Raw genomic sequence first — 26,961 nt, 5'->3', positions numbered from 1 at the left:
CATAAACCATACTGTCAGTGCACATTTTGTAGAGTTATCATCACCATAACATGATCATTTCCAGATTAGATAACTCCTGTTCATTTTGGAATTTGAGTTTCCATAGTGTTGACATTGCACTAAGAACACATTGCCAAGGCAAAAGCACAAGTACAATCAAGCACTTTGTCAGGCGATGGAAAGAAAATGAAACAATTACAATGACTAATGACTTAATGTACAGTAGAAGCAAAATTGATAACCTATCTTTGACCCACAGTTTGTGTCATTGCACAAGTGCAATATTGTGTTGCTTCTGTACACGAGCGGAATAAGGACTTGTTAATCCATTTGTGTAATAACACAAACCACTCAACCTCATATACTACGTAAAGTATTACTATACATGTATAGGGACAACTTCATTTAAAGTATTACTTCATTATTTTCTGTGTTTCCTGATAGCTGAGGACAAACGTCATGTTGAACACAAGAAAGAAATAAGCAATTGGCCTACAGTAGGCCTGCAATATAGTTATAATGTGAGGCAGCATATAACCACTATATCTACTGCAGCATCTTGTGGAACAATTATTAGATTTGAGTTAGTCTGGAGAGTGAGCTGCACACAAGAAATGAAAGTAGACTGACCCTGGTGTCATCTGGCTGTCTGTGTACTGGAGGTGCCAAGGGGAGAAAAGCAGTGCTGCTCCTCAGATGAGGACATGTGTTCACTTTCATATTCTACAGAATCAGAACCCGGAGTCCTGTTTCAAAAGAATCTCATCCCTAGTAAGGAGTAGATGTACTATTTCTTTTGATGAAGAGAAAAGAGAGCTGAACATGAAGTTCTCTTTCAGTTGACTGGGTTCGACCACTCACTATTGGACACGCACTATGGGTACCTTTTCGCTCAAACCAAAATATTGGTAAGCCAAGTTTGAGAGTTTTTTACCTTGTGCACACCTTCTTCTTCTACTTGTAAAATGTGTAGGCTATGGCTAGCACTTGGACAGTCAGCTATCTGCCTCCAAGCTCAGTTTCAAGAGGATGAGGGTAGAAGGGCTCATCCTGCCGGGTGTACCCACATTCGCGTGCCAGCGTATGCCCATCCTCAACGAATGCCTTGAGGCTATTAAATCTTCGTGGAAGCAGCCCTTCTCAGGCAAGCTTGCGACGAATGCTTCACAACATATTGAGGACCACAAGGAAGAGAAGGCTGGTGGCCAAACCTGCCTCCGGTGGAAGCCTCTCTGATTACCTCAACCCAAATGCTGGCTCCTTTACCTGGTCCACGAGGGTTGACCGGTTTGTGTACCACACCTATGATCCCATCTACCACAATGCGGTGCAGCCAAGCCTGTGAGTGACTTGCGAGTCCTATCGGTTGCCCCTCCCGCACAGATGAAGAGTGGTTCACAGAATAAATGAGTGCACTATGCATGTGTCTTTACAGGCGGTATGAGGGGGTCTCCCTCATCTCCTTCAGAGAACCTAGGTTGCATATGTAACCCTTAGTTTCTTAGAAAGAAGATCTGAGGTCATTTCTCTGTGTCCGTGTCTTTCTCTGCAATGCACCTTTTGACCTCCCTGCCCAAAACAGGACGTCCATAAAAGTCACAGAATAATTCAAGTGTGAGACAATCAGATGTCATGAATGTCAACATGGCTGCAGGGAATATTACAGTGTTGTTAAAAACATGATCTGGAATGTCAAAAACTCAATTATTCTAGAGTTTAAGTATTATAGATTGGCATGTATTTTCCTAGTAATGAGATTTACTTGTGTTCTATTTCCAGTTGGTCAAGTTAATATGGTTTTCTCCCATTTAATCAACAAAGACATCAAACCTTTAAATCTGTCTCCCTTTTGTTATTTTTTAAGACACAGCTAATGGCTTATAAAAGTTTGGGTATGACGTGGATTTACTTTAAGCAAATTAAAGGCAAACAGGTCCTTAATGCTATTAAGCAAATTAAATCAGAGATGTGAGTGGGTTGCATTTGTCCAGATCAGGGAGGAGGCGGGGAGTGTTGTGGACTGGCGTTTGGAGAACCGGTGGGGCCTGTTTCCCTCTTTCAGTCAATGGATTGCATCTGTGTAGAATACATCATCTGCCAGCTACAATTTCATATCAGGGGCTAGGCAGATCTATCAATGACACAGCTGCCTTTGGTTGGGCTGCTGTATCGTTAAATTGCACTTTAATTAAATTAGGTTGGCTAATTATGAGGGCTTAAATCAATCATTGAGTCAATAACAAAACCCAAAGCGGACAGAGCCTCAGACGTCCAAACCTCATCAATAATACCACGACAGGAATGCTCTCCCTGTTAGGACCCGGAGGTTTAAAAGGGTATGAATTATTGAAAATTGCCTTATCACAATTCGCTTTTGTCCTGGGTACTTTAACATGATCCATGGACACTCTGGTAGAAAATAACAAAGGCCATAGCGTTTCAATGAGAGCTCTGTGTCTCACAGAAATGGGGGTTGTGAAAGTGCAGATCCCAGCTGTTTTGATTAATGATTCAGCACAGTGGAGCAGTTCAGAAGGATATTGTTCTTTTTCTGGAATCACAAATGTACTGTTTGTAAGGTGGATCTCCACTCATAGCGCCTAATTAGGGCCTAATCCCCAGGTTGAGAGTGTAACACTGTGGAGCAGGTACTGAAGGATGAGCTGAAGCCTATAGTTTTGAGCTGAGCATTAACTGAGCTCTGTCGCTCTTTTCACAGATTAATCATCATTTCGAGCTTATTAAGAGGGAGGACAGTCTGCTTTCCACTGCTCAGAACATTTAATCCATCTTTCAGACGGTGAAGGTCACCGAGCATATCTACCGTTATCCACAGAAATAAAAATGTGTGTTTGCATTTCAATGAAGTTAAATTAAAAAAGAGAACACTTATATTTCAGACATGTGACCTGCAACTAAATACACCCATTAGACTGTATCTATTGCATGCACCTGTACATACCGTACAATTACACAGCCCAGCATTTCATCTTTACACATGATTACACATATCATTTACACATTACACATACATCTTAACAGTCCCTCCTTACATCTTAACAGTCCCTCCTAAAGACCGCTTCACCCTCACTACCCCCCCCCCCCCCCCCCCATACTAACCCTAACCCCGAGACCTCTTCTCCCCTACTACCCCCCTGTACAAGTTCTCTCCTGCTAAAAAATTTTATTTTTTATTTTTAAATAGCCTACAGGCATTACGACTGCCAATGGCCCCTGGTGTGGGCATTGATTACTTTGTCTTATGATGACTGTTGGATAGATGATTCACTTACTTAAACAAATGTATTGTTGTAAGTCGCTTTGGATAAAGGCGTCTGCTAAATGCCATAAATGTAAATGTAAAGACATATCAAAGGTGAATAGGTTCCTCCAAAGGTTTCCTTTAGAAATCCTCAAAGAGCCAACATTACCTCCTGTAAAGATGGTATGGGGAGTAAAGGTGATAGTAATGGGTACAGTTAAGGCCAGGGTCTAGCCAGGATCCAGCAGGATCCAGCATGTCTCTCTATTAGCATGCTATAGGATGCTTCCCAGATCTCATCACACCCAAATGAGGTGAATGTGAAGGAGGGATGATTGATGTTGGCCTATGAATAATTGAGCAGGAGCAGAGCCGTGGTATATACTTGAGCGAGTCATTATTGAGAAAGCAGTCTATTTCTCAGATTAACCATTGTTTGCCGCCCTGTCCGAGGGTTTAATTTGAAGGGAGCGGCAGGAGCACCGCTTCATCCATTTAGTTTTAATTTGAGTCTGAGATTCCGTGGGTAGAAATCCATTTGGCCGTGTCCTCTCTCTCGACGGGTAAATGAAGTGGACCAGGCTGGGGACCAGGGACCCTTAGAGGGCCAGTAATGAAGTGGGGACCCATAGGACCTGTTGCTTGACAACTCTCTGTCTCTAAGACCAGGAGGGGGGACTGGAGGGTGAGGGAGAGAGGAGTAGGCAATCTGAGTTCAGGTGAATAGCAATCCCAGATCTGGTGGATATTACACAAGATGCTCAAAAGCATAAACCCACCCCAAACTCAAACATTATTTTTCTCAAACATTCAAGAAAGAATGTGCTATTTTGAGCTTATTACATTTGAACTCTCTAACAGATGAGAACATAATCCAATTTGATTTGTATTTGATTAATTTATATAGATATGGTTGGATGAAAAATATAATTCTATCCCCAAATATAAACCAATAGGCATGGGTGAAAAGATCCATGGAGGGGCAGTAACCTTTTTGTTCTTCTGATGGGGTAAACAACATGCCTTACTTCCCCCTCTTTGTCAACCCTCATGACAACCAATGATATACTGTTATGGTGAGCTATCTGCTTATTTTTAGACCAATCACACACAAACGTCACTCAGTTTCATGGCTCCTACAATTCAAGACAGCACCCTCTCAAGCCTGTTCAACAATTATGTTAATGGAGGCAGAAACCAGCGTGATTCCAGTGGCAATGGTAAATGCATGTGGGAATAATGGAACACATTTTGAGGCAGAGCAGCAGGGGCTACACACTAAAACTTGAGGCCATACATACGTAGGGGTGAGAAATGTCACTGGAGAACAGCGCTGCAGGGGGATATTGAATCCACTGAATAGTGTTTTCTGAACAAAGCCACTTGCGTCCAAGGTATTCAAACTCAATGTGACCGACCAACCTAAAACACTTTGGAATTATATTGCGTTCATGCATTTATCTATCTTGGAAGGTCACCAGTGAATGAGGGGCACCCTGGTTGATGACACTTGTATGAAAAAGGTGTCCATATTCACTGGCCATATTAGGGCTGCATTGGATGACTCAGATCAGTGGGCTCATCAGCATGCTATAGGCTATTAGACACCAGGACCAGCAAGCTAGCTACCACAGTACAAGAGCGCACAGCAAGCATCAACATATCCCATGGCTGTGGATGATTCTTCACACAAAAACAGGTTTTCAGCCCTCTCTCCTTCTCCTTCTCCTCTCTCGGTGTTAAATTAAAATAAAACATCCACTCCTTAATTCCTTAATCCCCCCCCTCCACCTCCACCTCCACCCCCTCTCTTGGTCTGAGATGTTTACTGCCGGCCAGAGCCGTATTACGTTCCTACAGCAACTTAAAAGCATCGCCGTCTAATGTGGCCTATAAAAGAGTGGGAAAAGCTCATTGTGACAATTGACCTCATTGTGCCAGAGTGGACTCATTTGTGCTCAGGGAGTGGAAATGCATGCCATATAAAAGAGAGAGAGGAGAGTGAGGGGGAAATCAAATAAATAGGAATGAATTACTCAGTGCTCTGGGAAATCGGATACTGTCAATCACCGGGGTCCATCTTCCGCCTCACTGCAGAGCCGGCAGAGAAATAAATGGTGCTTAGCCGTTTAGCCTAATAGGTGTGGAAGAATATGGTCTTATTAGCTTTTGATATACTTGCGTGTTGGCGTTGGCCTCCATTTGTGCCCCATCACGGCATGTCCTTTTTCTTGAGTATGACTGCTTAATTGCATCCAGGTGTAGATCACTTGGAGAGACATAGCCGCTGTACTTAACGCCAAAGTGGTTCGCTAAAGTAACTTGTCTGTTCCAAATGTGAATTTTCTTGATGTATTACAACTTCCTCTCAAGCATGCCTAATTTTCACAGTCTGTCAACAACAGTGCCTGGGCAAAGTCAACTCCATTTGTAAATGTCCTTTATTTTGGAGCTGACTCGTTCGCCTAGAATATACTTCATTTCTCTCTAACAAAATGCTCTCCAGTCTTTTTCAGCTGCTCATCAACAAACCAATAGTTTACGCACAGATTGGTTAGACTGATGCAATGGTAAAGAAATAACGCAAAGTCTACATCTTTAACTTCTTGTTATACTTCCTGTGCTTTTGCCGTGGCAGGTTTTCTCCACACTGTGACTTTTATTCCCAGAAGTCATTATTGTCTCCAGCTAAGGTGCCCCTGCTCCCTATGATGTGTGGGTAATGAGCTGGCACCCCTGCCCGTGTTCAATTATTCTCATTGAGAAAGTGATTTCTCACTCCACAGAGCAAATCAGAAAATGCACTCGCTAATTCTAATCAGGAATTAACACGTTCACAATCAGCCGAGCGGAAAGAAATATCCATAAATAAGGGGGTGAAATGTGGGCAGGTTTGCGAGGGAGAAGAGGAGAGATCAACATGCCTTTCATCTGTCAACATGCCCTCTGTGTAGTTTCAGCCAGTGTCATCACCTTTGATATGCAATACAAAACTTTTTCCCCTTAGAAACTCTCTCAACTCTCCTGTTTATAGCGAGTGGCCAGAGAGAGTGCTCCTGTTGTGCAACCATTCTGAGCAGCCAAATGGAGAAGGAAAAGCTGAGAGAGAGAGAGAGAGAAAGAGATAGAGATAGAGAGAGAGAGAGAGGGAGAGGGAGAGGCACAAACACACAGCACAGCTCATTGATTGCTAATGACAGAGGAGCATAGAAATGGTGTAATGACATCTTCAACACAAAGGGAGGGATATTGACAGGTGTGCCAGCTATCTGAAGCAAGCAGTCCCCCCTCTTCTTCTGACAGAGCAGGCCAGGGTAAACGAGTACATGCTAATACTAAGAAATGTGTATTAGTGAGTCTGCAGAACCATCCAAAATGGCTACTTTGTTCTCCTGCGCAAATGAGATAAGAGGGGTGGACTCAAAAAATGTAACATAACAGATGCATAGGAATGGAGAACGGGAACGGGCCACACATACATGAATGGATGAAGGCCAAAGCAGCACAATGTGTGGAGACAGATCTGCTAGCGGCGTTCTTTAATTGTCCCTCCAACTCTAGCCCCATTCTGAGCCTGGCTATTGTTATGCCTTCATTCCAATCCCAGGCATAGGCCCTTTCGGACATGTTCAGTCTCTAGGAGAAACGTTTGTTTGTTATGTGGAGATTAAGTTGTCAAATTCTGCAGACCCATTCCTCAGAAGTCTTGTGTGAAGGGAGGTGAGAGGAGATCCACTCTGCAGCTGAAAGGGCGGAATCACATCTCAGGAGGGCTGTGTCTGGGTCAGAACTGTTTAACTGTATACTCTTGATCTTTTCAGTACAGCCACAATGTCTGGCAAAGATCATCCCCAACTATCTCTATTTGAGATGACACAATAAAAAGATGATAATAATATTATTTTCAAGTAATAATCTGCAGTAGATTCCCCCTGTAAGGAGACTTGCATGGACCATGTGACCTAACCAGAGAAATGGCTTGGCCCTTGTCCTAGGTAGCCTACACTTAGGGTCATGAGTTGTATCCTAGCCTGCCATGTGGGCAAGTCCTGTCCCTGTTTCTGATTACTGAGAAGTCACAGATGTTATAAAACAGCCGAGGATCTCCATCCCTCTCTCTCTCTCCCTCCCTCCCTCTCTCTCTCTCCCTCCCTCCCTCCCTCCCTCCCTCTCTCTCTCTCTCTCTCTCTCTCTCTCTCTCTCTCTCTCTCTCTCTCTCTCTCTCTCTCTCTCTCTCTCTCTCTCTCTCTCTCTCTCTCTCTCTCTCTCTCTCTCTCTCCCTCCCTCCCTCTCTCTCTCTCTCACTCTTTCTCTCTGTCTCTCTCTCTCTCTCAGGAGGCAGTGGCGTGACACTTCTGTGCCAGGTTAATGGACTAGAACAGTTCCAGCTCACTGGCTGGTCTTCACAGGAGAGGGACCCCAGTACTCTTTGAACACAGCCACTCGCATGACAGGTGTGAGCGGGGGATGGGAAGGAGGGATGAAAAGGGCAGTGGCCTGCGGGAGAAGAGAGGGATAGAGGAGCCCGGAGGGTGTGGTGGAAACAAACGAGAAGGCTTGCTGTGCAGAGAGAATGACAAGTCATCCAGATGCATTCCCTTCTTTGTGAACGGCTGTGAATGCAACCCACAGTTGTTTACAGTCAAGGTCAATGACAAAGTCTCACTTTTCTCTGACTGCTTCAGCAACTTAGCCTTTCTCTCCTGCTTAGCAGTTCTCTCCTGCTAGGCTGTCCAGGGAGAGAGGGGTGAACTAAGCTAAGCTAATAGAATTGAGGCAATATAAAAGAATAGTGGCAAGATAAGTCCAGAGGTGGAACAATATGCATCTATGCTTGGAGAGAGAGGCTGGTTGGGAAAAGCCTGTGCTGATAATTCATTAAGCGGGGCAAGCTCATTTACAGTTCAGGGGTATTGTACTCTCCACAGGACTCTGAGTTGCCATTTACACACAATGTAATCACAAACTGTACATAAGTGTACAAGAGGGGACAGGCTCCACTCTACAGAGAGGATTTGGCATTTGTTTCTTTACACCGCATGTTTGGACGGGTCCCAACTCTGAACACACAGCAGCACCTACTGGCCAGGTCCACAGAACAAGGCTTGCTCTAAAGCTGGCCAATGAAGAGAGCTCTGTGTGTGTGTGTGTGTGTGTGTGTGTGTGCCTGTGCGTGTGCGTGTGCGTGTGCGCGTGTGCGTGTGCGTGTGCGTGTGTGTGCGTGCGTGCGTGCGTGTGTGTGTGTGCTTGCGAGTGGAAGGAGAGAGGGGTTGAAGCACAGGGCTCTCATCTGTTGGACCAAGTCTAATTGAATACTCTGTGTTTGCTTCACAGTAAATTAAGAGATAACTCAACTTTTATATCCACTTGATTCCAACCCATGGTTGGTTTCACTGTTTTGGAATGTGAAACACTCTCTCTATCCCTGCAGTGAAAACGCCCCCTGACCTGCTGTACATCAAAAATCCATCCTGGTAGATCAACCACACACCACTGAGTATACTGCCAAAGACCTCTGAGTGTGTGTGTGTGTGTTGTAATTACTATTCTCTATGCAACACACACCTCCATCTGTGGGGCCAGAGAAAGGTTGAATTCTGCTAAATAGAGAAACAGACAAGCATATTGAGACAAACCAGTGTGAAAGAGAGGGGGTGGAAAGAGGGAGGCGGTAAGGGAAGACAAAGAGTGAAAGGGATAGAGCAAGGAGGTGAGGAAAATGGAGAAGATGAGAGGGGCTGTGATTCACCTGTTTCCGTTGCATTCTAAGAGAGTGGGTCCTTCAGTACATACTCCCTATGTGACATATTCTTCCATTTGGCTAAGCACACACTGCCTGAAGCATGCTACAGGGGTGTGGGCCTGACAACAACCCATTCCCAAACCCTTTCCCAACAACATCTTTGACCTCCACTGAACTGCCTAAATGCTAACTTTAGCCTTCCATACTAAGGTCCTCCTCACAAACAAATACATGTTGTGTCGCAATTGAAGTACACTCAACTCAACTTTACACAAAACTCAACTATACACACTCTCTGTGAAGTCGAATGCCTGGAGTGAGAGCCAGAATGAAACACTGGGAGAGCAAATACTTGGGTTCCAAATTCTGGAACACCAATCGTTCTTCATTCAATGAATCATCTTTGATCTAAGAAAATTAAAGGGATAAGATTAGAGGCACCTCCCCTCTCTCAGGCAGGCGTCCCGTTCTCTTTGTAACAACAAGACCAATGCAGACAGTGGGCAGGCTACCATTTTGTTGTCATTTAGGAGGAACTAAACACTAGACAAGGTGCTGCAAACAAGAACAAAGCATTAGAACATTCCTGGCTGGCACTCTGATCAAAGAATCCACATGCTCTTCCTCCATCTGTATTCCCCATCTCTCTCTCTCTCTCTCTCTCTCTCGCCAATCACAACCAATGTATGCCACCCAGTGTAGAGTACATAAAGGCCCAGTCCCTCATCATGTTTAAATCTCCTCACGGTGAAGACACACTCAGCCAGAGCAGGAAACACCATTAGCATTCATCACTGGGATAATAGGCCCCAGCGTTAATGGCAGCTGTTTATTTAAAGAATAACTCATAATGCCTTGGTATTTATGGGGTGATAGAGCATGCTATATCTATGCTCTTTGTTTAGTCTGGGAAGGGCCTCCCAGGGCCTCGATGGAAGCATTTGGCATTTGACACACACACACACACGCACGCACGCACGCATGCACGCGCACACACACGCACACACACACAAATTGACGTTTGCTTCTAAGTTTTAAAATGGAGTACTTCTGTGATATTGTGCCATTTCTAATGATACCTCCTACTGTTTCCAAATACATATTTTCATTCTAATATGTGCAAAATGTGACCTCTTTAATGCTTTGATGGGCCAGACCATTGCCTCTTCCATGAACCTGTTCATGTTCAAAGGGAGAGTAGAAAAACCACACGTGTTAGGCAGCCAGTACATCTCTTATTCATAATAGGAGTTGGACTGCCTGATTAAAAATGTATTATAAAGTGGCACTTGAAAGGGACCAAATGGTTCAGGACAAGACAGCCCAGCACAAGTCGTTCACCAGATACAACCAATTAAAGGGGAGGGCAAAAACTGTAAGGATGCGATGATGCAACATGGCCAACATCCAAATAGCAGCTTAGTGCTGGGATGCTATGTGATATGATGTTTTAACACCAATGTATTAACTGTTAATTTAATTCCTAAGTAATAATATAAGTGACAAATTAATAAAACATGTTTAGTTATAATAGGCGAGTAACTACATTGAGCAAGCTTGGATTAATAAGAGAGATAACACCCAACATGACCTGCGTTGAGGTGCTCTGAGGAGGAGCTAGATGCATCATCTCCCAGTGTGTGTTGATTTGTAATTAGGCTGTTTCCTAGAGACTGGGATCCATGGGTCTAGGTGGCAGGATTAGCTGAGTTCAGAGAGGGAATAATCAACTACATAAGATACATGTTTCAAGATAAATAAATAACAACTAATTGCTTTCATCTCACTTGTAAAGACCTTCTTGTCTCTTTTGTTTTCTTTATATCTTGTGTGTGTGTGTGTGTGTGTGTGTGTGTGTGTGTGTGTGTGTGTGTGTGTGTGTGTGTGTGTGTGTGTGTGTGTGTGTGCGCATGTGAGTGTGTACTCATTATCTCTGGCTCAGCTTTGCACACCATAACAGTGTGATGTTTTCATTAACCTAACGAGAACATTTTTATCTACAGCCTTGATATTTCGGTGACACCCACCCGTCCATCACAGAAACAAAAACAGGAGCAGATATCAAAACAAAGGGAGAGAGAGGGCATCAGGGCTAAGATGACAATGACCTGACAATTAATGTGAGTTCAACTCAAGTGATGAGGAGAGATGCCAACTCTTAAATTGAACTCAGACACATTGTACATTATCACCGATTACACCGATTACACAGCTCCAAAAACCTTCACATTATCAGCAATTACAGCTGTCTGGATCTCTGATTGTGTGTGGATATTCTGTTGTGGAGATACTGTATAATATCCCCAGCAGCTCGGATTATGGTGGGCCAGAGGGATGTTTTATATTGGCTGACTGTATGGACATGGTGTTAAGCCAGTGTCATAAATGAGTAGCTTCCTAATGTTCAATAAAACATGGCAATATGTAACATTCAAGCTTTCTAAAAGCTTCCTAATGGTTGTTATATTTAATCAATAGTGATCAGGGAGTGAGATCCCTTGAAATAAGTATTTCATTTACAAACAACGTTTAGTCCTGAAAAGCGCTTTCTAAAATGGAGTGTCCTACCTGACACTTGAGTTTGTATAAAACATGTTGTTACTGGACAGCGGTGTTCTAAGGGACTGGACTGATGTTCGTTCTAGGGGAGTGGATTGATTTTCACCTTTCTGTCTCTGGCGGCTGCCTCTTCCAATTGTGGGAAACACAACAGCTAATGCCAGACACTGCAAGTCCATTTAGGAGGGTTATATTATTATTAGGGGGAATGTTGTTGTTTGAAACTTCAAACAGAATTTTGCCGCGGTGGCCTGATTGGCAGATTTCCAACATACTTACGCCCTGCTCGTTTAAGATGCAATACACATTTTATGCATGAATGTGGATGGATGGAACAGAGAATGACTAGATACAATTAGAGGGGCCGGAGAGGCAAACACCAAGCTAACCCAAAATCCACCGGTTTCAGCAAGGACAGTAAACTGAAGGTGCTACTGTATTGCATATCCTTAATGATGTCTACCTAACCATCATTCATTAAAAGTCAGAGACAATATGGTTTTAGACATCAACCTGGGCCACCATTCCAAAGCATGATGGGGACGAGGAGAAGAAGAATAGGCCTGGAATGATGAGAGTCAGAGAGTCTGAACATTGTAGCGTGGGGTTCCCTGGCAGTCTTATCAGGCCCTTGCTGCCTGTGACAGATCCGCATGGGTCAGACTGAGCCATAATGGCGTGGACTTCAAATGGATTACTCTGTCAGCTCTACTGGGGCCCTGACAGACTGCCCCACTGGATCAGACCAGAAAGGTCCAGAAAAGAAAAAAAAAAACACCAACAGGAGAACGAATTGGCTTCTCCATGCAAGGTGGCTCCCATAATGATGATGCACGACTCTGGTGGGATTGAATCCAGCTAGGCTATTCTATTTCTCAAGGCAGAAACAAAAAAGAAAGGCTCACTGCCAGAGACCACCCGAAAAAATCAAGCTCACATAACCCACAATTCAGGGGATTCCAATACAAATGTTTGGGGAAAATCGATTGTGAAAATTAATAAGTGAATTGCCAGTTGTTGCCATTGTTCAGTACCTTAAATTTCAATCATTTTTATTCTCTCGTGCTCCCTTCTTTCTTAGCTCTCGCCCCCTTCTCCCTCTCGTTCTTTGTGTGAAGGAGTGATAATTTAAAACACCTCCCACACCGGCTCAGCCAGCCAGCTGATGTATTGACAGGCAGGGAGATAGCAGCAGGAAGGTGTGAAAGGAGATGGAACAAATCCTTTCACATCGAACACTATTTGGTCCACACCACCAAGGTCATTTATGAGCTCGACTGACTGGCTGGCACATTCTATAACTTTAGCTTTTTCAAAGTGTTCCTTTCCTTTTTGTGTCAGTCTTGAATAGGTAGACCAGGTGCGATTTTAAATAAATGAAGGTCCAGTACATTCGACATACAACTGGACATTTCTGAGCTGAGCTAGCTTTCAGTTAGTGCTGGGGTATGGGCCAGAGTTGACTGGCTGATAAGCCGTGGGTAAAAGACTTCAGTTGGATTTGCTGGATTCCTATTGGCCAGTCTTACCTGCTCCTGTCTGTCCAGCCACCTGTCCACCATGGGGTGATTGGCACTGAGGGAGGAGCGAGCGGTCTCTCTCTGGAACTGGGTGGCCCACTCCGCCGCATCGCGAGGGAGACTACGGTATGTGTCCGAAGCTTTACCCTGGATGGAGGAGGAGATGCAACATGTTACACCACAATTAGATACACAAGCATGATAAGTCATTGGCAGTTATACAAAAAGTCCACAACAACAACTACAGTAACAGGTTTCCTAAGTGTGATGAACTGCATGTACAATCATGTACAGCCCTGTTTTTTTTGTTTTGTTTTCCTGGTAATTTGATGGACATAGTAGAGCATGACTCTCTCATTGGCTGTAGTATGATTGGCAGGGGGCTAGTTCATCTTGGAAACTGATACTGTTCATTCCTGTCTCATTACTGACCAATGCTAATCTTTATTGTTAATAGCCAGCCACATTACGGTACTGATATCTGCAGAGGCCACAGCTGGGCTCTTCCATTACAATAACCTCTTCAACATATTTCCATGAAGGTGAAACCAAACACCCCTGGGCTATGGGTCTCTAATTAGATCTCCATTTGCAGAGTTTCTAGAGCAAACACACACAGGGCAGGTTATAGATCAGACAACCTGGCCGCGGCCTAGAAAGTCCACAGAGCGAAGCCGCTGGTGGCTACACAGCCCGCCAGACTGGTGCAGGCAGAGGTATTCTGTCACCGTATCAGACAACACAGCCTGGATGTTGTAAAATGGTTCACCAGCACCCCTGGCATAGTAAGAGAGAGCCTTTTCCTCTGTATGGTAAAATAATCCATATGCTTTAGTAAAACTGAATACAGCGTGACCAAGGCCAGAGAGACTGAGGAAGGGGTGCAGACAGGGTCATAAAGCATGGGTCAGAGGCCTATGGAGACGCCTGCCTTCTGATAACCATCACAGTCTCGGGGGGGGGGGGGGGGGTGGGGGGGGGGGGTATGACGACAACGATGACAAAAGAGTCCTCTCATGAATTTTTATGATGTTTGAAACGACGTGAAGAACACAAACCAGAAAGGTAGTATATCACTGAGAACATATTTACTGCGTGCTCTGCTAAACCTGTTTAGTCAGTGGCGCTAAACGCAACGGCTTAGCTGAGGTCCGATGCGTTTTAAAGTCATTGAGGGATGTGACGATTTTACAAGTGAAGCTTGATGAATGAAGATTCAGAATCGCTATATATCTTTCTATTGAGACATAGCAGAACAAAACCTGAGTCAGCAAAACTGATGGAACATGATGCGTGATACACACAGTAAAGGAAATGGCCATAGACAAGGCAAAGTGGTCTTAGGAAATATGGTATGCTTTTGCCAGACGTTAGGGTGGTTAATATAGATTGTTGGCGTATTGTTAATGCTTTTCCTTTCAAATAAAAACGTCTGCCATGATGAAGTATTCTAAAGCCAGGGCACCATTAATATATCTAACATCTGGTACTTTGAATATTTAAATGGACAGAGGGCATAGCTATGTAACATACGAGAGCTTCAAATATAAACTCAATGGTGCTGTAGAACATTGATAGAGAGAGTCACAGGGACAACTATCCACATTAAATATTATCTACTGTATATAATTCCACTGACAAAACACATTTTCACACCATAGTGTGTGCATCAACATCCTGCTATTTCTCTGTATTGTAGCAACATGAACAAGGCGTCTCCATCACCTCACACCTTGACATCTAACAGTAAGGCTCACTATTTAGCAAAATGAAAGGTATAATAACAGCTTTATTTTCATCTAGTTTTTTTTTCCATTCCTCACGGGAGCATGCAGTGAGATTATGGAGACAGTGACAACTGAAGTGCTTTTAAATAGGATTATAAGTGAACGCTCTGAGATGCACTAATCGCGTGGAGGGTTGCCATGTCACATTCGGTGCACTCCATCTTCCCCTTTTTTCCCTCCATCTAATTTGGAATATCATATACGTTTCCAAAGCACTGAGGGCCTGTCATCGCCACACGGGGCGGCCATTTTGATAAGCTAATTGGCTCTTCGTGAAGCTGTGGGGAGGTCGGAGGATGAACCTGAAAGGAGCTTTTGGATTCATTACTGGCCACCTCAGACTGTGCTAAAAGTGTATTTACAACAAAGGATGTGTTTCAAAGCTTCATTCTATACTGCTTTTATTAAAATAACTAGTGTAGGGCTGCACTGGTAGATGGCTTTCCTTGAAGCTGTATGAATGGTGAACAGGGTGGTAATACCAGGTGGAGTGTAGTGTACTGTACCTTGCGTTCCAGGCTGTTTGTCCCGGTGTTGTGGTTGTGGTTGTGCTTGTGTTTGCGGAAGCCTGCTGTGGCGGACCAGCGGGAGGGGTTCTTACGGGACGGTTCCTCTGGTACAGTTTGGGCCTCTCCCGGGGGGAGACCCACTAGAGCAGGGTCACTACTGCGCCGAACATGCAGGGGCATATCTGTGGCGTACGAGAGAGAGAGAGAGAGAGAGAGAGAGAGAGAGAGAGAGAGAGACAGAGAGAGAGAGAGAGACAGATAGAAAGAGATACATATCAAGTACATGTCATAAACACCTTTCTACTTAAATATAGTATCACCTTACTCCTTGTCAGCAAGTGTCTACAGTATTAGTGTGTGCTCACTGTGTCAATTTAAACCAGACTATGAGCTATAAAACTGCATTCAGGACCTGTATTGTATGTCAAGAAAGACACGGGAAATGGTTGTGTAAAGTATTTCTGTCCAACACTGCTTCATGGAGTCCTGTGAGCCCAGATGAAACATTAGCTGAACTGTGAGCCGTTTAGCTTGGCTTTGCCCCGTGACAACACCGATAGGAGGACTAGAAGAGTCCCTGAGCTGTAATGGAATTGAACCCCTGGCCATGTACTGTATCTGGGAGGCAGCCAGCCATAGGAGACTGTGTGTTGGGCCGTAGATCTGCCACAGCACTATGCTCTGTAGTTTAGTGAACAGCGGCCGAGGGAGGCTGGGTCTCTTCACTGATAATGAGCCTGTCTCTTTATCCCTCTCTTCCATTCCTCCAGACACCTCTCACCCTGCTGCCGTCCAGCTGAAACTGGTCTCACAACAGGGATGGTCTATGAACTAGAGTAGTCCTCATACTGTAATTCATCATGGGTGCTAGAACAGCCAGAGCAGTGCTGCATACAGTGCTGTATGTTTGGATACCACTCTTACATAGAGGAAGAGGGATCATTGGGAAGTGTTGCACACCTGGCTTCCCAGGCTCAGTTGTAAGTAGACATGAGGGTGAAGTGCTCTGGTCCTCCAAAGGCCATATGGATTTGTTTATGGTTTGATGTGTACGAGTCTACTCAGTACATCCATAATTATGCAAATAGCACCGCAACCACCTGTCATCTTTCAACAGTTACTCCAGCGAGCGTATGCCCACGCTCTAGCTCCATCTGATACAGTGTAGACACAGCTCAGTAGCTAAGAAAATACAGTTTAATCTCTGCTGAGTGTTGGCCCTTCTGCACATTTAACACTATGATGTCTGTGTTTTTTTAACAGCCTGATACCTGTTCTACAGTATGTGAACACCCTGGGAGCGAGGCTGTGGAATCCAAGCTCTTCAAAGTCGAGAGGCAGGAGGAGGGAGGTGACCGCAGCGCTGTTATTCTTAAATTACATCCAGAATGCAATAATGATTTTTAATACACTTCCCTCCCGTCCGTGGTCAGTTCACATCTAGTTCAGGGTTCTAATGACATGCCCCTCAGAGGGACTGTAATTGTATAACCCCCAGTCCGTGTCCGGGGCTGTATTAGATGATTACCACCAGGCCAGACGGCCTGGACATGACACAAAGAGGAGAACAGCAGGAGAAAAAAAAAGACAAAATTACATCTGCATACATTTCCTTGGCCCCAATACATCATATTCCAAATGGCTGCGGCCAGAGTCATATTAGGGAGATATGACATATCCATGAATGTACATAATTGACTTTGGGAGTAGTGAATAATATTTTTCCATTGACAAAAGCCCTCCATTTCCTTTCATCTAATGCTAATGAGAGATGATTGTCGGCATGGCTCGGCCTATCAATCCCCTGTGAATAAGTCTGTATGGTTTTTTTGTGTGTCAACTTTTTTATTTTTTTCTTCTCATCCCACAGTGGGCCAAGTGCAAGCTCTGGAATCCATCTCAGCGGGCATGGGGAAAGAGGGAGGGATGCTGGGAAATGTTCAAACATTGACCAGATGTGCGGGGTCACTGTGTATATGAGGCTTGAGTGAACACAGGGGGATAGGCAGATATCGCCTCCCTCTCATCCCCTCTTCATTTTCATCTCAATGAGGCTCGCATGAAGAAATAAGGAGGATAGCACTCGCTGGGTACCTTTGAACACACACATCGAACAGGTGGCTTTCAAACACAGCTCTCACTACTCCTTCCCCTCTTATGCCTTGTGTGTGTATGTTCACCCAACCCGTTGGAGCCGGTGGTTCAGAACCACATATGCTTGACTGTGGCTTCAGGGTGTTTACCACATGTGGAGCCCTTGTTGTGGATTCATGTCTGTGGTCTTGCCCTTGTATCCTCCTTTGTAAGGTTTTTTCCACATTTTTTTCTGGTTTTAAAGGACACTCGCTGCCAGCAAATGTATCCAGCAAACGACGACAGCATCCATCTTAACGTCAACTCATTGCTTCCAGTTGAGACACTGGGGCAGCATCAGTCCACCCATCCGAAACCTCTGACATCTTTAAATAGAAACATTACAGAGAGGAGCTTTATTAAGCCGCACATGAGACGAGATATGATTTGAACTTGTCATGCTCCAGAAGAGATGTTATTGCTGGCCAAATGATGCATGAGACAGATTAAGTTCCTCTATTTTAAAGAAACAATCACAGATTTCTTCATAAATTTAGCCTAGTTTCACATGCACTGATATGGAGAGGGTTTGGGGACCAGTGAGTGTAAGATTGTGGGTGATAGTGAGAGCATGGGCGTCCCTGTGTGGTGTTTGGAGGGCACATTAACACAGCTCTCCTCTAGTCTCCCTGCACTGCCTCTGCCAATATGGGCTCTTAATGCGTGATCGGATTAGCCCCCTAGACCAGTATTTGGCCGGTCCCACGTTTAATAACCGAGACGACCACTTAAGACAAACCACCCATCAATCTCTGCAGCACTGGGAGAATAGTGAGGGCCTCTAACAAGATGAAGGGGTAATCTTGCCCTGCAGTGGAGGATTAGAACCAGGCTAGGGGCAGAGAGAACTTTCTATACCAGCATCCTCCATGGAGAGGTCAGTTCTCATGAGGCTATCTATCTCTCTCTCTCTCTCTCTTTCATTCTCTCTCTCTCTCTCTCTCTCTCAGGACAAAAAAAACATCATATTTACATGGCTAATTATCTCCATGTAGCTTAGGGGCGGAAATTCAGCCTAACACCTCAAACAACTCTTAATGATGAATGCTAGACAAACAAAGCCTTGGGTTGTAGATCTAGATTTGATGATTGCAAGCTATCAAGGCGACTGAAGGACAACATCTACATACCCTCCAGTCTCTCCATAAACCTCATGTTGGCTACCTCCTTGAACCTGCACTAACAACACATGGCACATTCAACTCTAACTTGTCGAAGCTGGGCTCTTTAATGTATTACTTGAGAGTTTCCAATCATTTAAATGGCTGGGAGGTACAGTGCAATGTGTCCTTATGAGTCTGCTACCTGCCTGAGGAGAGTGGCCCTGACTGGCTGCCAATGCAGGGTAATGGGGTTGGGGGCTAATGCATCAGAATACTGATAAGGTTATGGAGAGGACACCGGACAGGCAGGCATGATGGTTGACAGGCAGGTGAGAGCAGCCATTTTCTTTTGGCTTCCGGCCCTCTCCGCTCTCTCTTCAAATGATGCACTTCATCATTGACTGCAGAATTGTACTCTCAATGCTGTGTGACTGTATCTGTATTTGACCTTCTAAAACATCTTAATGTTGTTGAAATGAGATATATTTTAGAAGTTTGGGTTGAATTATTTGAGGGGATGAATAAAACATGCCAGCATACTCTTTATTTTTTTTTTATTTTTTTAGCCACAGAGTCCATATTGATGTCCCTAGTGTGTGGAGAGGGGACTTCCTCAGAATACATCAGAATGACCTGAATTTACATCTACCACTTGGGTCAAACCAAGGGGGCTTGAGGGGTGGGAACCCAGATTAGAGTGAAAATGTGGGGTCCTAAATGGAATGTTTTAACATTCAAGACAAAAAGGGAGTGGATATACATATGCATGTCTGAGAACTGCAGAGACACTTGAGTTGTCTTTAATCTGATGTAAAGTCAGAGATAGAGTTAAGACAAATATTTAATAAACAACAGCCTATGACCCCTAAAAAGAGAAGGCAGTGGGTGAAATGGAAAATCACTTAGGAGAGAGGGCTGAGCAGAGACGCATATGAAGAGATAACAACCCTAAAGCATAGATGGATGTCACAAATGTGTGTGCGTGTGTGTGTGTGTGCGTGCGTGCGTGCGTGCGTGCATGCGGGCGTGCGTGCGTGTGTGTGCGGGCGTGCGAGCGGGCGTGCGTGCGTGCGTGCATGCGGGTGTGCGTGCGGGTGTACTCCTCTGTGAACGAAGATGCTTCTCCAGGAAAACTAGAAACAGTTCTGACAGGTACATGAAAATGAGACAGAGAGAATCTATACTGGCACATCAACCTCCACATCCACCTCTGCATCTGTCTTTGGTGCTGTCAGTGAGTCATCTACAGTAGCTACTAAGACATTACCTCCAGCCACAGGAGACAACCTTTATCAACCTCTACGATGAACACTGAAGAGAGCTCCACAAAGATACTGAGGCCAGTTGGGACCGGTAGAACAGTAGTGTATAAATGCTATGGGTGTTTTCCCTCTCCTCTCCAGACTCATAATGTACACCACAAAATATCAGGAACATTGAGTGTACATCAATCCTAAGTAAACAAGATGTCAGATCAAATAGTTTCCCATTGTCATAGGTGTGATGATCATACACTGGGTATGACTGGGTACATTCAACTGTGGGTGAGAATGTGACAAGTTAGATTGCCTCAGATCAATAGGAGAAGCAGTGACTTGAATCCCATTCAAACGAGATCTTTGCCCTTGTGACAGAGTGGCAGGCCAGAACCTTTATTCAGAGAAAGAGAGATAGAGAGAGAGAGAGAGAGAGAGAGAGAGAGAGAGAGAGAGAGAGAGAGAGAGAAAGAAAATCCTTGGAGGGGCCTGCAATACAGACACAACAACAACAACAACAACAACAACCAAACATAACACTAGGAGCAGAGGGGCTGTCTCCTCTTCCTCTGACATCTCTGTAGCTGCTGTTGCTTTCAGACCTCTTCTCAGACAATGGGGAACATGGTAAGGAGGGAACTTGGTGCTCCTTTCCTAAATGAAACATGACTCATCTGGGTCGACATTTGGCACATACTGGGGATATAGACCCTGAAGAGCAGTGTGTGTATGTGTGCGTGCATGCGTGCGTGCGTGCGTGCGTGCGTGCGTGCGTGCGTGCGTGCGTGTGTGTGTGTGTGTGTGTGTGTGTGGGAGAGAGGTAGGGGGTTGAGGAGACACGCGACCATAACCCAGGCTAGGCCTCCGGCCCCCGTTCGGTCCAGGCCAGACTTGCAGACAGGAATGTTCTGCTCCTCACTCCTTAGAGAGTTGATAATCAACAAAGCAAACATTGTTGCTATGCTGCAACGGGTCCCGCACCTACAATGTAAATACCATAACGCCATTTCAGCATTAACAGTGGTCTGGAGGTATGGACCTATGAAAATAGCAGCAATAAATCTTACTTAGTGTGCCATGTGGCAATGTCATTCATGATTATAAATACCATTACATCTCTGAAAGAAGAAACAGGGCGGTCAACAGGTCAGTAATGGTAGACAGAACAGAACACTCCCAGATCAAATAGGTGTGTTTCATACAATGTCTATGGTCGCCCAAGTAGGAATGTCACAATCAGGATTGACACATGCATTTCCAGTGCACACCTTTAAGGTCACCTTCCTAAGCATATACATGTGACTGCCTATGAAGCCAGACTGCATGCACAACATCAATATCACAGACATCATTACAACAAAGGACTTTGCAATCTCTCTTTTCAGACAGAGCTACAGAGCCATTAATTCAAACATGTTTAAGAGGCACCTCTTTCAAGAAGGACAACAGCAAACCCAAACAAATTTCGCTCTGCTGTGTGACTATAGATTTGGTGGACTAAACTGTATTTAATTTTTTGGTGAATCTAATCTTCAGCAAAGGCCTCCTGCAGCTGAAATGATATGGGTCCTTTCTCTGAGGCCTGGCTAAATTGGCAATTGAACCATCTGAGCCATGTCTGATTAAAGCTGCATCGAACCACGCCAACCATGGCTAGCCCTGTGTAAATATGCTAATCTCACAGCACCTCACATACACACATGCAGATGAAATAGAGGTCAGAGACGAGATGGGAAGATGGAGGGATGGAACAGGATGAGACAGATCAGCAATATGCTCCTTAATGCACAACAGGAGAAAGAGAAAGAGAACGAGAGAGAGAGAGAGAGAGAGAGAGAGAGAGAGAGAGAACAAAAGACAGGGATATATTTAAAGGAATGTATGAGAGGAAAGAAACATATTTATTTAAAAGAAACAGATGTTATTTTGATCTCCAGACATGGTGTTTTGTATATGGACATCACCTCGATCAGTCACGCTGGGCTAGAGAGCACATGAGGTTTTTATTAGAAATCAAGGCGGAGGACGCAGTGAGGAGAGGGCCTCAATAATATCCAGTGGATCATTCTAAATGTCACACCTGGAAATAAAGACATGGACCAGATTCCCTAATGGGGGTCTTTGGTCAACCAGACATGATGTTAGACAGCACCAGATTGAGGAAGTTCTAATCCCTGTATTATGGTCTATGGCCATTGGAGGCCATGAATCATCCCTGTTGAGTTGTCCTTGGGTTCACACATCCCTATGACAAATAGTGTTTTCATTAAATAACTGACTATGCTGTTACTCAGATAACCATGGTTTTGACTAAATCAGCATGGATCCAGTAAGAACCACAATTAAGGCAAGTCCAGCAAGTGAAACTCATATCTCAAATATAGGTATTGGCAAAAGGAAGAAACAATTCCAAAGTATGGAGTCCTTGGCACTTCATAAAATCTATTGAATCGTCTCCATAAACTTTGGATGAGGTTGTTGGTTTGACTCCAGAAAATAAAAGTGTCCTAATACAAATGTATTTATGCCATAATACATGTTTAACAACCCTCTGTGAGTCAAGCTTCCTCCTCATGCATTCCAGAACCCATTTCAAAGTCAGAGAGCAATGTGTGGTTTCTAAACCTTTGTATAAATGAGTAACATAAGGAGCTCTGTTCGTTAAAGCCCTGCACACTGTCAAATCAATTAGTCGTTAATGTCCAGATTGCTTACAGAACCCGTGTCTGGAGGCTCACTGATGGAGCCGATCAAGAATAATAACAACACCCAAAGATGATCTGAAAATGTTTTCTCAAGATCAAGGCTGTGATTCGTGGCCAAAGTAAGCACTCTTAAAAATGGCATGTTAGTCCAGTTTTTCCTTTGCTCTATGGGGTTGATTTTGATCTCTGCAGATCTGTCCATACGCTGATGATACACATGCCCCATCTCTCCTGCAGTGTGGATGGAGCAGCCACGGGTATGCAGCAGCAGGGCTTAGTGAACCCAGGCCAAGATAACGACTGTGCTCTAAAACTCTCAAGATACACTTCAACATCAACCTTGGTCTCTTTGACTTTCATGTACTGTAGCACCATCTCTCCATTTCAGTCTCTGGCTTCTACGGTATCTCATTTTCTCTTTGTTTCTATACATTCTGTCTGCCTGTCTGCTGTCTGTCCCTCCCCCCCCCCATTCATGCTGCCCAATTAGACAGAGCAGCTGAGATCCGGTCCCCCCTCTCCAGGTTCTTTGGAGCGGTACCGTGGGCCTCCCATATCACCTCTGGGGAGAAACACACAGCCACAGACCAAAACACTCTACTGACAGTTGGGGGTGGGTCTATGTGTGGGAGAATGGGAGGGTGCAGTTGCTTTGAAGCAAACAAACTTCACAGGTAAACTCCCTGTGGAATGTATTGAAACCTAACAAGGGGAAGTGAAAATGAGGGCCAAAAGAGTGCCATGGGACAAAGACCCCCCCAAGACAAAAAATAAACAAAATCCCATCCCTAAAGACTTCCTTGTTGAGGTAAGGTATTGCCCTTGGGCAGCCATGATCCCTTCATGCTTCCCTATGTAAATGAACCAGTTCACAGTGTCATTGAGACATAATACAACAGCACAATGGATGAAGTGCACTAGGGCTGAGGTCATCACCTGAGCATCCGTCACCTCTGACAAATGAGTGCACTTTCCTCCAGCACAGTGGCATATCACTCAGGGGGAGGGGGGGGGGGGGGGGGGTGGAGTGCACACCACAGCATGAAAATGGCCCGTTTCTATTCACGTCCAGGGGAACTTAAGGGCTAATAAGTCATTTTAATGGGATTTTCAGCCTGTGTATTGGCTAAGGATGAGGGAAGCAAACAAGCAGAAGGGGTTGGGGTGGCCAGTTGTGAGCAGGCTAATTTCCTACAGGGCCCATTAGAATAGACCCAGATGGGAAATAAGATGGAGGCTGGAACAATCTAATCAGAACTCATTTCAAGTCTAATGAAAGGGCTGAAGACTGTAATCCCCAATTAGGCCGCTCTGCCCCCGACTGACAAAGAGAGAAACACATTTTTGAGTAAAGGAAGAATTCAGACGTTAAAGATTCTGTTTCATTGAAAATAAAGTGGCATCTACAGCACAGTGCACCCTTACCTTGTGTGTGTGTGTGTGTATGTGTGTGTGTGTGTGTGTGTGTGTGTGTGTGTGTGTGTGTGTGTGTGTGTGTGTGTGTGTGTGTGCGTGCCTGCGTGTGTGCCTGCGTGTGTGTGTGTGTGTGTGTGTGTGTGTGCCTGCGTGTGTGTGTGTGTGTGTGTGTGCGTGTGTGCATGTGTGTGTGACAGGCCACATGGAATTACATGAAGACACATGGATTTAATAGGGCCTTCATTTGCATTCACAAAGCCTGCTACATGAAAAGGCCTCAGCTTTGTAGTCGCTCTTTGAATTACGGGTTGAGAAACATCAGGCTTCCCCACACGGAGGACTTGGTGACATTGCTAATGATAGCATGGATTATTTTATCATGGACTTGAAGGGAGGCTAGACGATCGAGGCCCTGGCTTTGTTTTTCCCTGGTGTTTATCAGACTATCATTTATATTCAGTGGTGGCTGAATATATTTACAGCCAACTTGATAGTGTTGCTGTGCTATGACACTTTAGCTTTTTATCATAACATTGTGAAAAAAAGAAAGGTGTCACAAAGACAGTCATCCTGTGGGCATAAATCTACAAGACCAAAACCTGACAGACATGGTTACAAAACACAAATTACTCAAAAGTTACTTACTGAAGTAAATATACCATCCATGTTTATCTTAGGTCATCACATCATGCATCTTTATCTCTATTGTTTTAGCTGTAAAACCACCATCAGTGTGTGTCTGCAACTATATGGATGTAAACGCATGCACATTAAGTGCCCTTTGTGAGGTCAAAAGGGGGAGGAGATTACATATTTTCGATAGAGACTGTCACATAATTCTCTTAAGTGGTTTAGTCTTTGTGTAGTATAAACTGAGCAATGGGAGGACACCAGGCCCTGCTAAAACAAACACTCTCAAGCATACCAGAGGCCTGACTTCCCATGTTCCAGACACAGGGTTAAAGAACCCCCCCCCCACACACACACACACACACACACACACCAGAATCCACTTAGAGTGATTAGGGGGATGAGTTACCCTGTGAGGGTCACAGCTCCTGTGTTACTGTAACACTGACACAAACCATGACCAAAGCTCCCACCCGACCAGGAAGTCTACCAACAGATCCCTGTAGACAATAGTGTTAGAAAAGGCTTTTGGAGCGTGGGAAGAACTATCTCAAATCCGCCCCTGCCTCCTAGTCATGGGAGAGAGTACAGGCACGCAAGCACACACACGCACGCACGCACGCACGCACGCACGCACACTCTCTCTCTCTCTCTCTCACACACACACACACACAGACACACACATACACACACATACACACACATACACACACACACACACACACACACACTCACACATTTTTGCGGATTTGTATAACCTGCATGGGGAACTGAGCATCCCAGCCTAGCTCTGCTTTGTTCAGCTCTGCTCTCCTCACAATCCAGTACAAGCACCACACTCCCACTCCTGCTGAGTGGGGACTTTTCCCAGTCAAAGTGCTTCACACTTCATTACCAAATCAGTTTCTTTACCATTTAATGGTGTCAACGGTTACAATAATTAGCCGTAATAAGCTTTAGATGGAATTGTGGCAGTTTTATAGTTTTATGACTAATATGCAGTATCACAGTGTTCTCACCGCCCACTCCTTTGATAGCAGTGAACGGAGAGTGAAGACCTGCCCTTCTCGCTCCTTCCCTCTCTTCATTTGCTACGGGAGGTTTTAATGGAGCTGAGTGGGTGATTAAGAGTTTACATAACTAATAAACTCTCCACTAACTCAGGCAGACAAAGGCACATGAAAGTCATAGAGCAGCCTTTGTGTTGAAGTGTTGAGGGCGAGATGCATGGGGATAATATATGTGGGAGTGAGTGTCCACTCCTCTGGAGTGTGCACTTGTAAAGCCAACAGTGCAGTTTAAAGCACCGACATCAATTACTATCATCCACACTATCCACTTCTGTTAGATAGTAGTGGATAGTGTGTTTTGCGTGTGCCTGTGTGTGTGTGTGTGTGTGTGTGTGTGTGTGTGTGTGTTTAGAGTGTGTAACTGTATAACTGTAAAGTGTGTAACTGTAAACTCAGTTGTGTTCAAAATCAATATGCATCAAAAATGAACAAATAACAAACATTAAATATGTGTTACTGTGTTATAACAGTTCACAACTGTTACAACTACAATTGCATAACCAAATACAGAGAATTGTATTCAAAAGCATATTCCTGTATCTTATTTAACACACTATTGAGATTAACTCACAGACATGTATTGGCAAGTTATGGAAGTCATACCCAGCTTTGATCAGACAGGTTTTGGGAAGGTGTTTGAGGAGTGTTTAATTCACATCGAGATGGACACACAGTATCAGAGAGGAGCAATCAGACACACACTGTCGCACTTATCAACTCCCTCTGATTCCGCTGATATCACTGTTTGCCGATTGCATCGTGCCTCTCGCCACTGAGGTGCCAGATTGAAGGGGAGCCATTGGACCAGAACGAGGGAGCGAGGGAGAGAGAGAGAGAGAGAGATGGAGGACAGGCGAGAGATGAGTATCAGAGAGCAGAGCCCGGTATCAGCCCTACCTGCTTGCAGTTCAAACTGAAACCTGTTAGCTATCTATAATGGGCAATCAATGCCTTTGGACGTTGACCAAGCCCACTGGGGAAGCCAGGAGAAAGAACTGAACTCCAAAAGTTAAGGTCTATGATGGTCTATGAAAGTTAAGGTCTAACATTAAAAAAGAAACGTTTTTGAAACGTATTTAGTAAACTGCTTTAATATGATTAGAAATGTGCTGTCTTTGAAAAAAAAAATGTTTCTGTGGCATAGAAATATACTTACAGAGAAACCGGTCAATACTTCAGCAGAGAGTTCAAATTGTTGCTGTCAGAGTTGCTGTATATTGTGTGTCCTTTAATGACTTTTGTATGGCCTTGGCTGCAGTGAGAGACAT

The 26,961-nt window shown here is 44.4% G+C and overlaps 1 protein-coding gene across 2 annotated transcripts in view; it reads right to left on the bottom strand.

Moving 5' to 3' along the window:
• The window catches only part of pard3aa (par-3 family cell polarity regulator alpha, a), a 284,249-nt gene that overhangs the window by 155,678 nt on the left and 101,610 nt on the right, over positions 1-26,961 (bottom strand). For both annotated transcript variants that reach the window (XM_083668312.1, XM_083668313.1), the window contains exons 4-5: positions 15,378-15,562; positions 13,094-13,231 (exon numbers count right to left, since the gene is read on the bottom strand). In XM_083668312.1, coding sequence (XP_083524438.1) covers positions 13,094-13,231; positions 15,378-15,562 — 323 coding nt within the window. The remainder of the gene's footprint in view (positions 1-13,093; positions 13,232-15,377; positions 15,563-26,961) is intronic.

This window comes from Argentina silus, assembly GCF_951799395.1.
Source record: "Argentina silus genome assembly, chromosome: 1".
Taxonomy (NCBI): Eukaryota; Metazoa; Chordata; class Actinopteri; order Argentiniformes; family Argentinidae; genus Argentina; species Argentina silus.
This window is presented reverse-complemented; position numbering and strand designations above follow the sequence as displayed.